At 49.1% G+C, this 17,028-nt stretch overlaps 1 protein-coding gene across 13 annotated transcripts in view; it reads right to left on the reverse strand.

Annotated features, from left to right (window-relative positions):
- ITPR1 (inositol 1,4,5-trisphosphate receptor type 1) overlaps positions 1-17,028 on the reverse strand; it is a 142,505-nt gene that overhangs the window by 21,346 nt on the left and 104,131 nt on the right. For all 13 annotated transcript variants that reach the window (XM_027893803.1, XM_027893801.1, XM_027893796.1 and 10 more), the window contains 9 exons: positions 13,477-13,677; positions 12,158-12,268; positions 10,805-10,900; positions 9,922-10,044; positions 8,833-8,937; positions 7,707-7,899; positions 5,566-5,688; positions 2,676-2,851; positions 978-1,142 (listed from right to left, as the gene is read on the reverse strand). In XM_027893803.1, coding sequence (XP_027749604.1) covers positions 978-1,142; positions 2,676-2,851; positions 5,566-5,688; positions 7,707-7,899; positions 8,833-8,937; positions 9,922-10,044; positions 10,805-10,900; positions 12,158-12,268; positions 13,477-13,677 — 1,293 coding nt within the window. The remainder of the gene's footprint in view (positions 1-977; positions 1,143-2,675; positions 2,852-5,565; positions 5,689-7,706; positions 7,900-8,832; positions 8,938-9,921; positions 10,045-10,804; positions 10,901-12,157; positions 12,269-13,476; positions 13,678-17,028) is intronic.

Below are 17,028 nucleotides of genomic sequence, written 5' to 3' on the forward strand. Positions count from 1 at the left end.
TGGCTAAGCTGGCTGACACTGACAGAACAGGTATTTGTTCAACTGAACATGAACACAGAAAATACCCAGCTCAGGTACCAGAGGATGTGGCAAACATCCAACAAAGAGCCCAAAATAGCATGTTCTGAATGGGATTTAAGGTGTGCTTCAACAATGACACATTTTCTCCACCAACACTAGATCTACTGCTTCAGTGCTTATTCTTAGCAGCATTGTGCTGTGCAGGATGAATTCCACCCCAAACAGGAGAAACCTCTGCCAGGATCCGTGTCCCTCATGCCAGGGCTGGAGGCTGGATACAACCTAAGTGATCCAGCTGCTCAAAAAGCAGGGACACTGCTACAGTCACTGGTAATAACACAGTAAAGCATCTTAAAGACTCTGTGTCTCTTCCTCATAGCACGGTAACTCCAACAGTGCCTCCTCTTCCACCAACATTTCTATTTTCCTCTTGAGAAGACCAAAAAGGTCTTTGTTTGCCTCTACAAATCCCAGAATGGTTGGGCTGGAGGGGACCTTAAAGCCCACCCAGTGCCAGCCCCTGCCATGGGCAGGGACACCTTCCACCAGCCCAGGGTGCTCCAAGCCCCGTCCAGCCTGGCCTTGGACACTCCCAGGGATGGGGCAGCCACAGCTTCTCTGGGCTTTCCAGGGCCTCCCCACCCTCACAGGGAAGAATTTCTTCAATACATCTAAGCTAAATCTCTCCTCTCTTGGTTTCAAACCATCCCCCTTATCCTGTCAATGCGTCCCTGCAAAAAGTCACACACCAGGAAGAAGGAAGGTGGCAGGAGTCCCACAGTCTCCCACCATAACTCCTCCCAAGGAAAACCTCCCGTGAACAGCTCTTCCCAGAGCCTGTACAGCAGCTTCCCAGCAGCAAAGCAGAAAGCTTTTGTGACATCTGGATGTGCCAGAGACGGGACTTCACAAACACACCGACAGGAAAACATTCCCAGGGCCAAGTGAACACCTACCAGGAGGCTGTAAAAGAACTCGTGCACGAAGAGCCCCAGGGCACAGATCAGCAGGTACAGCAGGTGATAGAGGAACTCCACATCCATGATCATGGCCTTGTATCCTCGAGTGAAGGTCCCACAGTTACCCACAAAACTCATCAGAAAAATGATTTTATTACAAACCTAAGGAAGAACAAATTATAAAGTATGTGGCTTAAATGTGGCTTGTCAGGGAAAATATGCAGTTTTTCCAAGCTGGAGGTAACTCCAGGATGGTACCAACAAACAGTGTGTCCCACATCAGTAAAACCTGCTCCTTGTTGTGTTTTCTGTCCAGCTGAGAGCAAGCCCAAACTCAAACTGCACATGTCCAGTACAAACTGTGCCCTGGCTGCTCTCCCCAGCTTGATGTCAAAGGGCATCAAGACTAAGACAAAGAAGAAAGTAAAAACACTCCCTGGTGTGAGTGATAAACCTTCCTAAAAAAAAAACCCCAACAACCAAACACCTCTGTTCTAAGGACTAAGCAGGTGCTCCAGATTCCCTCAGCAATTCCCTCTGGGATAACACACCCTGCAATCCTCCTGTGTGCCATCAACACCAAGGAAAGCTGCTTTAACCTACTGGGAACCTGCTAAATGCCACAATTACCAGTAACCACCCCCACCCCCCTCACACACATCTTGGCACTCAGGGACGTGTTGGAAGACAAGAATTGCTACTAAATGATGCACTCAGAGCTGGGCAGTTGGTTAATATAAACAAAGCCTTTGAAAAGATGCATCTTTGCAGCGTTGCTGCTGACTCAGCCAGAGAAACCCCTTCAGGCTTCCTTGCCAAGACAGACCACAAGTACCCGGGTCTGGGTGCTGATGAGCTCTGGTGGCTCAGCTCACAGGGACTGCAGCACAACTGCTTGTGGCACATCCTGCTGGCATGTGGGCTGGAGCCAGGCCTTGGGCACATCACAGAATTGTTTAGATTGGAAAAGACCTCCAAGCATCGAGTCCCCCCTGTGTCCCATCCCCACCTTGTCCCCCAGCCCAGAGCACTGAGTGCCACGGCCAGGCCTGCCTTGGGCACCTCCAGGGCTGGGCACTCCAAACCTCCCTGGGCAGCCCCTGCCAAGGCCTGACCACCCTTTCCAGGGACAAATTCCTGCTGATGTCCCACCTGCCCCTCCCCTGGCACAGTTTGGGGCTGTTCCCTCTCCTCCTGTCCCTGTTCCCTGGGAGCAGAGCCCGACCCCCCCCGGCTCCCCCCTCCTGTCAGGGATTGCAGAGCCAGAAGGTCCCCCCTGAGCCTCCTTTTCTCCAGGCTGAGCCCCCCCAGCTCCCTCAGCCCCTCCTATGAGACACAATGCATCATTTAATGAATCTCACACAACCCCATAAACTCTGCAGCTCAGTCCACGAACAGAGACAAGTTTGGGTGAATAACCATGTGCTTTAGCTCACACACCCCCTGTTTCTGGCTGGGGTGAGAGCTGTTTCTAGACTGAGCAAAACCTTAGAGCTCTGTCTCCATCCTGGGGAACCAGGATTAAATGAACAACAGCAAAGCCCTTCTGGTAGGCAGAGCCCAAGGAGGGGATTACTCCTCCCACCAGTCCCAGCACAATGTCCCAGGCTATTTTTGCCTGCCATCTCCACGCGCAGGTGAGGAACCCTTACATAAGGTGCAAGAGAACAGCAACAAAGCCCACTCAGTTCTTACGTTGAATGCACCCAGAAGAAATAAAGTAGGTTGTAAACCAACTGAAAATATCAGCCGTAATATGGTGGAGGCGATGAGGGCGCGGATGCCGTGGGGCTTGGGGAGGGCGATGACGATGGCCAGGGAGATCAGCATGGCTGTCCACAGCAGCCCGGACAGGTGGGGCTCCAGGGTGCCTGGGGAGGGGGAAAACAAACCCATTCAACACCTCTGTAACCAAACTAACCAAATAAATGCCATTGATGTCATCTCTGGTGTGGCATCCTTCAGCCTCGTGTGCAGCCATTCCCGATTTCAAAGCGCCGAGTGGAACATCTGAGCCCAGTGCCTTCCTTCAGCAGATCTTAGTTACAAATTTGTTACTAAATTATTATGTAAATGATGAGTATTATAGGATTCTTCATTCTTGTGTCCATCACTGGTACACCTGAGTGCTGACAGGCCTTTTGCAGACATCTTCTGCAGCGGCCCTGCCTGGGCAGGTGAGGATGGACCCGACATTCCTCTGGGTCTGGAGCCACAGCAGAGTCTCCTGAAATCCTTTTGGTCAAACCCTCGAACCAGTTTTTGTCATCTCTCGCTGTTCCTGGTTCTATTTTGACTGTCCCATGAGACTGGCTGCTTACATAACATCGAGCCCGTGTTCTAAAAATACACTTCCCTGAAAGAGCCATAAATGTTCAGCCAAAAATACCATTTACCCTGGGTTTATGCAGAATAAGACACTTCTTTCTGAAAACTGACATAATTTTTTGTCTTCAAGCAACCTGTTCCTCAACAGACAGAAAGGCCAGTCCCCCCAACTTTCACAGCACTCTGCAGCCCTCCTGCAAACACGTACTCAGAGAACTGATGTCTTACTGGCAGGATCCTCGCTGAGGGCTTTATCCTCCCCCTCCCAAATTCAGGCAGCTTAGGAAATATTACCCTCATCTGACTACCACGAGCAGCCATTTAATTTTGTTCCAAATCACTGTAGATTAATAAAGACAGCAGAGGATAGATGGAAATTAAAACTTAATAAGCGTAAAGTTGAGCAGCTGTTTCTACTGCCTGGAGGGAGTGTGGGATCCCCGAGCAGCGCTGCCACCGGAGCTGTCACACAGCACAAGGTGCAGAGCCTGGCATGGACTCACCCGAGCAGGAACAGCAACAGCATGGACAGGGGAAAACGGGAGGCAGCTCAGTTAGGAACGACTCAGGAGTTGCCAGGAGGGACAGATCCTGAAGGATCCCACCTGCACAGTGCCTGAGCATCCCAGCTATTCCACAGCATGGGAATATATTTGCTGTCACGAGTTGCAGCAGTTCCCAGCAGGCCTGGAGAAATGCCTGGAGTTCATGAAGTCCTCAGGTGTTGCCTGAACACCCTCTCAGGCCTGGCCTGGAATCTCGGGCTGTCCAGCAAGGACAATGCCAGGACTTCAGTAGGACCCAGGTCACTTCCAGGACAGGGCAGGGCTCGGGGTACAGGCTCCTCTCTCCTTCCTGGGGACAGACAGAGGCTGGGAACAGACTGGGAACAATGTCCTGGCCCTTGGCACCTGAAGCCAAGGGCTGGTCACTCACCAACTGTCTGCACCCAACCCGACACCAAAGCCTTGCTGGGGGCACGGGGGGTCATTACACCACGGCAGGCAGCAGGAACGTGCAGCCAGCAGGAAGTTCTCCCTGTCTCTGGAATTCTCACCATTCCAGTACCGAATTCCAGGCATCCAGTTTTGTTTCTGCTCCTCAAGTCAGAAGTTTTACAGCTTCTGCTACTGTCAGATGCTCATCAGCTGCTCAGTTCACCATGTCTGAGCAACTCAAGACACTGACAACTTCCCCCAAACAGTCTGTTTGGAAGAGTCTTTTTTTTTTTTAAGCTAAATATAAGATACACATGTATTTATTTTACTTTTTTTGATTCTAACTAGTAGAGATTTTATCACAGTGTTACCTGAAAAAGAATTTCAAATATGTAGGGTAGGGCACCCTCAAAATGCCAAATGATCCCCCTGAGTCTTGCAATTTGTAATCTCAACGAACTCCTATAACCAGCAGCTTTCCTGGCAGCCATAAATAAAGACCTTTTAACTTGTGATTTTTGAAAGCAGAGAGAGAAAATTCAGTTGCTCTTTGGGCTTGTTGAAACATTCCAGGCAGAGAGGATCTGGGCACCCCCACTGTGCTGATGCAGAGGTAGCACAGCCTGATGGTAGAAGGTAAAACTGTTCTCTTCCTCCTCTCAGGAACACGGGATTTTGGTCTAAAATATCCTACTGACAGGCTTTATCAGGATGCAAACCCCCTAAACACAAGGAAAAAACTCACACCTGGGCATTCCCTTTCCACCAATACCCACTATAGAGATTCACAAGAATATTTGAGTATTTCTCCAGATTTCCCAATTCCTGCTGACACGACTCCAGCTCCATCAATTTCTAATGGCACAAGGCAGGTCACTTCACCCCGATACACCTCCCCTGCCAACACAGGGTAATGTCACCCACCCCAGGTCTCACAGAACCAGGAAAACTGGGTGGAAAATGTCATTGATAAAATGCAAATTCAAGGAAAACAACAAATATAACATTTTTGCCTATTTTTAGTTCAATGCTTAATTGCAGAACTTTAAACCAAAGTAGAACATTCAAGTAATTAAAGGTGGATGTTTGTCTTGGATAATTTTTTCCCCTAGGAAGAAGCACAGCTCTGTATTTTCCTTACAAATGCCTCAAGAAAGAGTAACAACAGCACAATTTAAATGGAGGCAATTAAAAAAGCCAATTTCTGTTCCCCTATTCCCACTGAAGCAAACAGTGATGCACAGACAGGAGAAGGGGGGCAGAGTTTGGCTCATTGTACCTTCTTTGTTCACATATTTTTGTATGTTAAATATTGGTACCTCCTCGGATTCCTTTGAAGGGATAGAAAAATGCCACGAGCAGGTTCATGAGGACAGCCAGGTTAAAGGAAATGCTGCTCCAGAAGGACATGTTCCGAGCACACCAGTACAGGAAAGGCTGAGCTGCAAAAGAGCAAAACAATTCTTTTAAAAGGAGGGGTAAAAAAAAAAAAAAAGTCTATACAGAAAATTATCTCGACCAAAACTTCAGTTTCTTTTCAGTTTACCCAAAAGCACAGCATCGACAGTAATAATTTTCATGGCTTGTTCTGAAGTTTATTTGATTATTCTTCATCTTGAGGAGAACTTCAAGTTTCCTAGATGGTGTTTTAAAGGCAAAGGATTCACGATTTAGACATGGTTTAGCAGCAGCCAGAGAACAAGTTCAGAAACTGCAGACACCAAGGACTTCAGGCTTCCCCTAATAATATACTTTGTACTCAGAGTCACCCCAAGAACAATTAGGAGGAGGAAAATGAAGGGTGAGGTTCAGCCCCATCCCTCTGCATTCTGCTGCTGCCAGCAGCTCACCTGCACGAGACCCTGCCCACCTAAAAATGTCTTTTCTGCTGGTAACAGCCCAAAACAGCCCCAGAATGATCACAGGTTGGAGCTCTCTGACCCTCCCTCTGCCTCTGGGGGAAAAGGACCCAGCACATCTGCAGACAGCCCAGTGCACAGTCCAACACACTGAAGTTCTTCCTGTTCCACAGACATACTTTTCAAAAAACACTCCTGATCTGAATAATCCCTGCACAAGCAAGAGGCAGAGAGCAAAAAGATTCCTTGTCTGAAGTGGTTGTGGACTGTAAGATGACAAGGAAGGCAAGAAGCTGCCTTGCAGTAATTGCCTCTGCAGCCAGGCAAAATCCCCCTGATTATTGCACAGCAAATTGTGTCCTCCTGAAATCCAGACTAGTGGAAAAAATCTATTAAAAATGCTCTCAAAGGTGGGGTAGAACTGTTTTCCCTCCTTGGAAGGAAGCAGAGTGTTTAGATATCAGAGAGCAAAGAAAAAGCTCGCAACAGGGTTCAGAAACAAGCTGCAATAAAAATCTAACAGAATACATGGATGCTGTTGATGCTAATTAATTTAGGATGTCATATATATTCCCATATTTCTTGCAGACCTCTTGGGTGATTTTAGGCAGCACTCCCACATGTGCCCTAGGAGGAGATTCCAGACCAGTCTGTGCTCCTAAACTAAAACCTGGAGTTGAGCTGATGCACAGGAGGGGAACAGCAGGGGCTGATTGGAGCAGGAAGTTACTGCCTTATCTCTCACATTTCAGAGGGTCACTGCTGGCAAATTCTAACCACTCACCACTGCCCACTGAGGCTGAGCCTCAGCTGCAACACCTGGCCTTTAGTAAAACAAGAAATCAGCTTTTAAAAAGAAAAAAAAAAAAAAAACAAAGCAAATGAGATAGAAAGTTTATGGGGGACGTGGTGGCAGTGCATGAATTAAAATATCATTAAAAAGGATTTCCTAGCTGCCAGTGGGAATCTCAGAGGGAAATCAGTGCTTGAAAATGCTTGCTTTCAGATATTTTATCACGACAGGGTTGGGAGTGACTTGTTAGCCTGTCAGTTGATTCCTTGCCCCGAGAAAGAACCAGTTCTACTTCACTATCACTGGGAAATGCATGTTTAACCTGTTCTTAAACAGCTCCACTGCTGGAGATGCCCAAGTCCATAGAATCGTTAAGGCTGGAAAAGACCTTTAAGATCATCAAGTCCAACCTTGCTGCATCACCCATCCTTACCCCACCGTGGAACAAGTGGGAATTCAGCACAGGGAAGGAGAACAGGCCACTGCTCCTTCAGCTGTGTCCTCTCCCTTTCTCCCTGCACATTCTTGTTTAAGCAAAGCCTCCACAGATTTGTTCCTTCCTGCTGGATCTTAAAAAAGACGACCTGTGCTCCTTCCTCCCGCTCTCCCCTGGATCCCCTCCAGAGGCTCCATATTGCTCCAGCATTCGTTGCCTTCATGCAGAGGAGCAGCTCTTGCAAACAATTATCGAGGTTGGTGCCACCCTGGGAACCATCTGCTACCCAGTCAACGCTCCAGATCCCCAAAGCCCGACCCCAGCGTGCTGCTGGTGCCTCCCCATGCGGCCACGCCGGCAACACCAACGCACCTCGCAGCTTCTTCTGCCAGTTCATCTCGTTGAACAGGTCCTCCGACTTCAGGAAGAAGTCATTGATCTTGCTGCCCTGCTCATCCCTCTCCGTGGTGTAGTAGATCCGCAGCTTGGACTCCTTGGTGAGGAACTCACAGATGCTGGGCACGGGGAAGACGATCTGCTCCATGGTACGGTCCGACCTGACGATCTGAACAGCAGCCTCGTGAGTCCTGCCTACCTCGGAAACACTTCTATTTCTGCCTTTTTGTCTCTCCTCTTTCAAACATGCAGAAACTTGGACAAATTTCTGTACAACAGCAGCTCGACAGAGGTTTCATTTCCTTTACCTTTCAAAGCAGTTTTACATTTAGCCCCAAGACTAATTTCTACGCCATGGTCTTATCCCAGCGGTACTGGTCTGAGCCAAGGGGCCCAGTGGATCCTGCACCATGCTGGGATGGGTTTCAGAGCAATGTGGTCACCCAGTTCAAGAATGTTGGTAAATTTTAGCCACAAGCAAGTATGAGGAATAATAGTTATATCTGTATTGCTTATCAGAGACTTTTGTGAAGCCATATAAGCACAGAATGGGTTGGGTTGGAAGGGACCTTAAAGCACATCGCATTCCAACCCCCTGCCATGTCAGGGACATCTTCCACCAGCCCAGGGTGCTCCAAGCCCCATCCATCCTGGCCTTGGACACTTCTAGGGATGGAGCAGCCACAGCTTCCCTGGGAAATCTCCCTATTTATGAGAATTTTACTTTTACAAGGCTCTTAAGATGGTACATGAGGCCAAATTGCCATCAGGATCCAGAAAGAGTGGCAAGAGCTCTGACAAACTTCATGGATTCAGCAACAGCACCGGCCAAATTGTAACAGAAGTGAAGCCACACTTGTGCTGCCAAGAGAGCTCTGCTCAGCTCCATCCCAGAGCCCACACACGACAGCTCAGGAACAGCTCCCCCCACCACTGCCAAACACCCAGCAAGGAACTAAATACAGGGACATTCCGTGTCAGGGATGGCAGTCCACACACAGGGGCAGCGCAAGCAGGATGTCATGTGGAGTATCCACAGGGATAACTGCCCTGGTTCCGTGCCCAGGGGCTCAGCCCCTCCCGGCAGGCTCCGGTTCCGTACCTCGATCTGTGCCGTGTGCTTGGCGTAGAACTCCAGAGCCTCGTCCCCCTCGATCTGACCTCCCGGCTTCAGCATGTTCTGCAGCTCTTTGTTGTGACGAGCCAACTGAAAGAAAGGAATGCACAGGGAGTGGGAGACACCAGATGTCTCTCTGTGATATTAAATTTCTGATTTTTGGCATAAAAAAAGAAATAGTACACAGTCAGCTGCTAGGAAAGGGCAAAGTTGACAGAAGGCTTGTTCTGTTCCAACCAGACACCCTGCAGCTCTATTTTGGGAGCGAGTCAGAATGATTCAAATATGTATTTTTTTAATACCAGTGTTGTATTCCTCTTTTCCCCACCCTTTGCCTGGCTTGGGAATCTTTCTGAACATTCACATTCGGTCTGTCCTTCTCCACCCACCCCAACCCAAAGGGGTGCTCATCACCCAAAGATCCAGGCAGGGACAAAGAGAAAATCTGCATTAACTGCACAGCAGATGCACAGAGAAGTGCTCCAAAAATGCTGCTGGATGCTCCAAATCCATCCTGCAGCAGAGTGATGGGCTGTCTGCTCAGATGCTACAGGAACAAGAAGCCTCTAATGCAGTGAGAGATGTAGCACCAATATCTTAAGTAGATTTAGATATATTTTTCTCCCCTTTGTATTTTTACCTTTCAAACACACATTTTCTCAATACAACGGCCCTGCTGGGCTCCAGCAGAGAGAGGAAGTGGTAAGGGCTGAGATTTCTCCTTACACTTTAATTGATCAGTGAGCAGAATTTCTTTGGGAGTATAAAGTAACCTTTGATACAGCTGAAAAATAATACATTGCTGCTCAGTGCTGCCGAGAATGGAGTCACATGTCTTCAGAAACTCAGTCCAGAGCCTGCCTCCTCCCCATTATAAAAGAAAATTCCCCAAATTTTCTTGTATTATAGGATTTTTGCTTCTGATTAAGGATTGGGATTTGCTCTGATAACAAGGGAACGTGCAGTGAGTTTGTCCCAGAGATGAGCCATGAAAACAGCTCCAGGGAAAAGCAGACTCTGGCTATTCCCAGTTTGTGACTCATGGTGCTAAAAAAGCTGCAGGTGAAACTCTACCTGATGAGCCAAGATATAAATGTTGTGTCCCACGTTCCTTGGAGATGCTGCAACGTCTTCCCCGTTCTCTCCATCCTCAAATTCCACTTCTCCCTGCAGATAAGCCTTCTTGATCACTTCCACCTAGAAAAGGACACAGAGGCCAGGGAAGAGGAGGCTTAGGCGAAGGGTGGAAGAAGATCAAGGGCAGCAGAGCACGGACATGTTTCTCAACATCCAGGATAAACAGCTTCAGCCCAGCTCACTGACACAAGAAACTGAGCTTTTGGTTCCCCCTACTCTGGGGAACCCTCTCCTCAGGCTCTGTCATGTCCTGCCCTCCGGCCACAGCTCCGAGCTGTGACACACATCGGCAGTGCTGCAGCTGCTCTTGGCATGGCCTGGATGTGTTTGCACCAGGTAATGCATTAACCAGCCCCAAACCCTGCCATGGTCTACTGGACAGCTCTTGGGGCACTAAAAATGTTCATTTCTGTGTCCCCTGTGCAAATCACTTCCACATGTGGATACCTGCTCTATGGAAGGTGTCCCTGCCCATGGCAGGGGGTGGAACAAGGTGAGCTTTAAGGTCCTTTCCAACCCAAACCATTCTGTGATGATTCTGTGATTCCAAAGTGTCAGCTGGTGCTCCTTCCCTGCCTTACACAGGATGCTGAATCTCTCCTCCACAGAACCTGCCTAATCACTTGTGATACCTGGGAAATGGGCTGAGCCATTCCCTGTGGATAGCACGCTCAGGCAACCAGCACCTTGAAAGGCTTTCCAGTTGCCAGGGAGCTCCTGCAGCGCCTCTGGGGTGGGCACAGCCATCCCAGTGTCCCCCCAGTGCTGGAGTACCCGGCTTGAATGGAGTCAGGGGCTTGGGAGTGACCCAGGGACTCACCAGCTCCTTGGGCCTCATGTTGTAGAGGATCCTCTCGGCGTTCTCGCTGTCGTGCCTGCTCTCCATGATGGCCAAGAGCAGCTTCGAGGCATTGTTCTGAGGGAGAAACAACAATCACTGCCAGGAGCCAAAAAATGAGGGTACCCAGTTGGAGTGCCACCACAGCCAGTGCCAAGAAGGGCGTCAGAACCTGGGTGTACAACTGTGAGCCACAGGAAAGCATGACTGTCCCAGCCAGCCACCACAGGACTCCTGCAGCCTCACCTTGCCAACCTCCCTCTCCTCTAATTATTGACCTTTACCAGTTTATTTCCCAAATCCGACTTCCTGGAAGACACCAGATGAACCCAAGTCAAGGTTTAGGATTTCTGAAACGCTGCTGTTTCAAGCTTGTTTCACTTTGTCTTGTTCTGAGGGTGCTGCAGCATCACCACAAGCTCTGAGCTTCCAAGTGGCGCAGCTCAGCTTTGCTCAAGATGCTGCTGATTAAATCAGGGGACAGGCAGGGCTGAAGACACAGACGTGCTGTGCTGCTTTTAACTGAGCTCACTCTGCAGCCTCCTCACGCCAAGTAACACGGGGAGGAAATGGGAAACTACCACAAGGCACCAGACTACTTTAATACGAACAATTAAGATTAAAATCCATCATGCCTGACAATAAAACCCAATAAAAGTATTTAATTTTGAAGTATAATGCTAATTGAGTCTAAAAGCATTTTTTATTTACAATAATAAAAAACCCACATTACCCATAATAATGGTGTGAGTCGGCAACGGAAAACAAGGAGACGCTGCAGTGCAAGGCAGGGCAGCAAGTCAGAAAGGAAATATTTCTCAAACACAGAGGCTGAAGCAAGAGTGCTCTGGGACTGCTGTTGCTAGAAGGGAACCTGCTCCTGTATTTTGAAACCAGGGCTAATAATTTCAGCATTAGTGTGAACAGCCCTAAAGAACTGTTGATGATTTATCATCAACTGATTAAACAACAACAATAAAGTATTAGGAAACTAGTTGTAACACAAGAAATTTCACTTCCTTTGTGTATGTAAAAGCTCAGCCACAACAGAGAAGTTTTCATCAGCTTTTAATTTTTAACAGGAACTTATTTTAGGATTCCTCAGCCTATCTTGACTGTTGCATCCCCCATGTGAGAACTGGTGGCTCCATGTCACCATTTAAAAGATGAAATACCTGTGACAATCAATCTTTGGGCACTGCCTCCAGCTCTTTGAAATATATAATTTTTTGGCACTTAGGAATATTGGGATATAATAAACACCCACATAATTCCAACAGTAAAACTGTGTTTCATCTTAACTGTGAGCGTGAATTGCACAAAACATGCACTTGCCTTCAGCTCCAACACGAGGTCCATCCTCTTCTTTCCCAGAGGGTTGATGTCATTGAGAATTAAGGCCGTGATGATGTCAATGCCGTTGGACTCGTGAGTAGCAATGCAGTTCTGGCCAAAGAAAATTCATCAGACTTCACGAATTGTCTACACTACAAACACAGCCCAGGCTGGTGACCCCGCCAGAGCAGCAGAGTCCCCTCTGTCATCGCCTCCAGATGGATAAGCTGGACAGAAGGCTCCAGGCAGTGCAACAACAAAAGATTAGGGTATTTTGTTCCAAGCTTTTCCTCTCCTCAGCCATGGTCCTGCTGGAACCCCTCGACCTCAGGAAGCCCCACAGCTGATAAACGAGGCATTTCCATACCAGAGTGCCAGGCTGGACATGCAGCTACGGAAGAATCTGTTTTACTGAGATTAGGGAGAGCTTTCTTTATCTGAGGTGTGCCAATCAACACCTACTTCAGCCCTGTCTACCCAAAGAACGGGAATTTCCGTAACCCTCTGCTTACCCTTGAACCCTGCCTCTGGAAGGGTCTGGAACTAAAATGTTCCAGCAACAGCAGCTTGCTGGCCTTGAAATCCAGAGCCCTGCTCTGTCATGGAGCTCCACACCTACACCTAAAGGGTTTTAGTTCACCTGGTTGATAGAAAGGACACTGTCACGACCTGGCATGCACAGCCTCATGTGTTCCCTCACAGAGATGAGATTTCATCTGACCATTGTCACCTCCACTCTGTGTGTTAGCTTTGCTCTAAATTCCTTGGGAGTACTCAAAGCAAAGGCACTTCTAAGGACTGATAAACTCAAAGACTTTCTGAAAAGTCATATCCCAGTCTTTATTAACAATGCTGTGGTTCAAACAGCATGGAGATGGAGAAAATAAGCAGAAACTGGCACAGGTTGCCCAGTATATTGTGGGGCTTGGAAAAACCTGCAATAGTGGAAGGTGTGGCTGCCCATGGCAGGGCTTGGAAGCAGATGGTCTTTAAGGTCCCTTCAACCCAAACTATTCTGTGAGATTCTATGAAGTACAAAAATTCCCTGCTTCCCTTGTCTGTCAAATCTAATAAAACAGCTTAAATCCCAGCAAAGCAGAAATATCTCTACTGCTTGAGAGGTTTGACTCCTCAGAGGAGGCCCTGAGAAAGGGAAGTTGATTGTGATGGGTTTATAAAGGAAAAAATCCCCCAACCTGTAGGGCAAGTCAAGCAGGCAGCACTTTTAAGACAACACCAGTGTGGCAGAGGGAGCCAAGGCCAGCAGAGCCGGGTTCAGGGGGGAAGGGGGATGCTTTTCCCAGCTCTGTGTGCGTTACCTGGTTCTCATGGCAGGGCCCCTGGCAGTACTCAGTCAAACTCTCCAGGGTCTGGTTGATCAGGGCCACGTTCTTCTCGTTTATGTAGAGCCCCAGCAGTCCAAGCCCCCCAGTTGTGCTCCCACAGATACAGTCCAGGAACTGCAGCGTCTCACACACCAGGTTGTAGTTTGTCTTGTTGTTCTGGCAGCGCAGGAAATTCTGTGAGGAGAGTGACAAAGCCATGAGGGAAGGGGGGGAAGAAAGGAAGCATCCAAACTGCTGTTTGGGTGATAGTGTTTATATAAAGTTCATCCATCCCTAACTGCACTGCATGGGGGATTGCTCTGGGTTCACTGTACAAGCAGTTAAAGCCTCTTCCAGGGCTTATTTTCAATGTGCTGCTCTCTTGAGCAGCTTTTTGGCTTCATATTGTGCAGAAGCCAAGCAGCAATAAACTGAGTGCATCCAATAAACAGAGTGCATCCATTAGAGGCTGAAACCCAAGACGGAGCAGGCCCTTCAGTGCGGGTCACAAAGCTCTCCTGAGCCTGGGAAGTGCCCTCTACCTGCTCCATTTCACTGCCAGTCATCACTCAAGGCCCTCTCCTCCCCAGACCTTTTTCCCAGGTGGAAGCAGAAATCCCCTGGCTGTGGCCTCACAGCGGCTCCATCTGCTCAACAGGCACCTGACTGCACACTTTGAAGGAAGGAGCCTTGAAACACCATCCTCTCCACTGCATTTCTTCCCACATAATTACTGTAATTCCTGCTTGAAGCTGCTGATTAGGAGCAGCTCCTCTAATGACATGCCAGATGTATCAGCATGGATTTAACAGGTTTCTGCCCTCCTGTATTCCAAACGATGAAAAACCAACCAAATCCAAGCAAAACCAAAGGACAGTTAATGAAAATCAGTTTCCCAGTGACTTGGATGTTGTCATTGCATTCCCAGCAGTGCTGCAAGGATGGACAGCCACTACCACTTCCTTTTCCTTGAAATTTCAGCAGGAAAACCCTTAACAACACTCCCAAGGTGAAAACCCCCTCAGAGGAACAAGAGACATGGGACTGTGGAACCAGCAGGGTCTTTTCTGCCAGCCCAGAGCAGCACTGGTCCCTGCCTGCCTCTGCTGTCTGCGTCAGACTAGTAAGTCTCTTAAGGCAAACAGAGGGAGAAACTGCAGATTCAATGGAAGGCAAAGCTAAAAAAGGAAAATGCTGTCTATGAATGCAGACTAAAGGTGACAGTGATTCAGCACATTTCAGCTGATTGCTCATTTAGTATCCTGACTTCTGATTAACTTGTCAGAATGTAGAAAGGTTGATGCTACAGAAATTAGAGCTTGTGCCTTCCCTCCAGGAAAAAATAAAGGATAATACTGAAAGTGAAGAAATAAAATGTTCCCTGGCTGCAGCACAGCATTTACTCTGATTACAGCTGGGTTTGTACCTTAGCTGCTTGATCCACACTCAGTAAACACAAAGGAGGGAGGAGGAATGAGGCACAAGAGCAGGAGGACGCTGTTAGATGGGCTAAAACAAGGGGAAGGAAAAACTGTGGAAAACAAGACCCTGCTGCACTGTGAGAAACTGCCCCAGGGAACATCTGCTGCTGTCCCAGCCAGTACAGAGAGAGCTCTTCATCTTCTGCCATCCAGAGCATCTCACAGTGGGAACACAATTCTCCAGTACTGAACGTGCCATCCCACTGCTTTCCATGGGAATGATCCTCAGGGATGGACCATCTGAAAGACCCAGAACGAGGAGCCACAGAGATGCAGGTTCAGCTGGAACGTGTGGAAAATATGCACCACCTCATTCCCCCCAGTCCTTGCATTCATTTGAAGAAGGGATTGCAGCTCCTCCAGCCCCACGGAGAGAGCTGGAGGGAACAGCATCCTGTCTGGAGCTGTGTCTGGGATGGGAAGGAGCCAGGGACACAGCACTGCAGCTGCCTGAGCACCTCAGATCCCTCCTCCTCCGAAAGCAGCTCTCATGACCTGCCTTTCCAGGGGTTTGCACAGCAGCTCCTCACAGCTGCCAACGGCCTGGAAAGGCTTGGGGTGCCTGGCCCACACCTGCACCAGGCAGGTGATCCCAATTCACTGCTCATTCCAACATAACCTAGGCAATTCTGGGAGAAGCACAGCTTCCACAAGAGTCCTTCCTTATTCCTTCAGGGGGGGAGTCCTTTGGCACTATTGTAAGGAGCTCAGTTACACACAGTAGCTGCAGACACCAAGATTTTGGAGGATCAGACACTCCTGCTTCCCCTTTGGGGCTGAAGGAGAAGGACAAGCCTCAAGGCAGTTAGAGGATTAGACTGAAAGAATTGTTCCACCTTCCTTTTTTAAAAAAAGAACAACAAAAAAACCAAACCAAACCAAAAAACAATCCCCTTTTTTTCCCCCAAGCTGACTACAGCTACCTGCTGCTTGGAAAATGGGATTGTTCAGGGTGGGGGAGAGCTCAGGCCAAGTTTCTGCACTGGCCTGACTTCAACTCCACTCCTATAGCTGTGGGGCCTCGCCAAGGGCAGCACAGATCCTGTACATGTGGTTTGGAGCTGTGCCACAGGAACTGCTGCCTCCGACATCCCAGCGGCACCAGAACCTCTGACAGCCACACCTCAAACAGCTTTTCTTCCCCAAAATGAGCGAAAGGCTGCTGTGTGTAACCTGGGCACTGACAGTGCTCCCAAGCAGCAGGCTAGGAGCACAGGGATGTTTCCTGGCTGGGATCCCATGTGCTCCGGCAGCAGGGCATTCCCGAACAGAGGAAGCGCCTTGGCAGGGCTGCAAAGCTCTCACACAGGGTCCCCACTGCTGCCTGCGGGGAACAATGTGCAATCAAGGCAATTACTCCTCTTTATGAGGGCATTTAGCACATTGCACGGTGCCTCAGTTCCAGCCCAGCAGCAGTGGCTGCGCTGAACAAAAATCACCTTCATTGCAGCCCCTCTGCAGGCAGAGATCTGCTCTCCTGAGGAGGCACGTGCTGGGGCAGAGCCTGGCCCTGTCCTCTCCACATCCCACGTCAGGTGTTTGTACGCACAGTGAGACATCCCAAGCCCTCTTCCTCTCCAGCAGAAGCCCTGGCACAGGTTGCCCAGAGAAACTGTGGCTGCCCCATCCCTGAAGTGCTCAAGGGCAGGTTGGACAGGGCTTGGAGCAACCTGGTCTTGTGGGAGGTGTCCCTGCCCATCAGATGCTCCAGTCTCTCGGTCATCTCTGAGCCTCCCTGCTGGACTCGGGAGCTCAGGGCCAAACCCAGAGTTCCACATGGAGCCTGGGGCATCCAGCTTGTTTAGGTGCATGTCCAGCTTGTTTCCTATCCCAATTCTCCTACACCAAGGGGAGGAATTCTTCCTTGCTCCAGACCTCACCACTGGTCTTGGGCAGGTGGGGCTGCTGAAGGCCAGTCTTACCAGTAAATAGCAGGATGAAGGTGGCACTGAGCACCCTGACCTCCTCCCTGTCTTTCATCACCAGGGTCTCTGCCCATTCCCAGCAGATCCATGCTCTCTCCCTGCTATGAACATAACCTCGAAACCCTTCTCATTGCCTTTCA

Source organism: Empidonax traillii, unplaced genomic scaffold (genome assembly GCF_003031625.1).
Source record: "Empidonax traillii isolate 1590-97213 ecotype Southwest subspecies unplaced genomic scaffold, ASM303162v1 scaffold406:size580191, whole genome shotgun sequence".
NCBI classification, from domain to species: domain Eukaryota; kingdom Metazoa; phylum Chordata; class Aves; order Passeriformes; family Tyrannidae; genus Empidonax; species Empidonax traillii.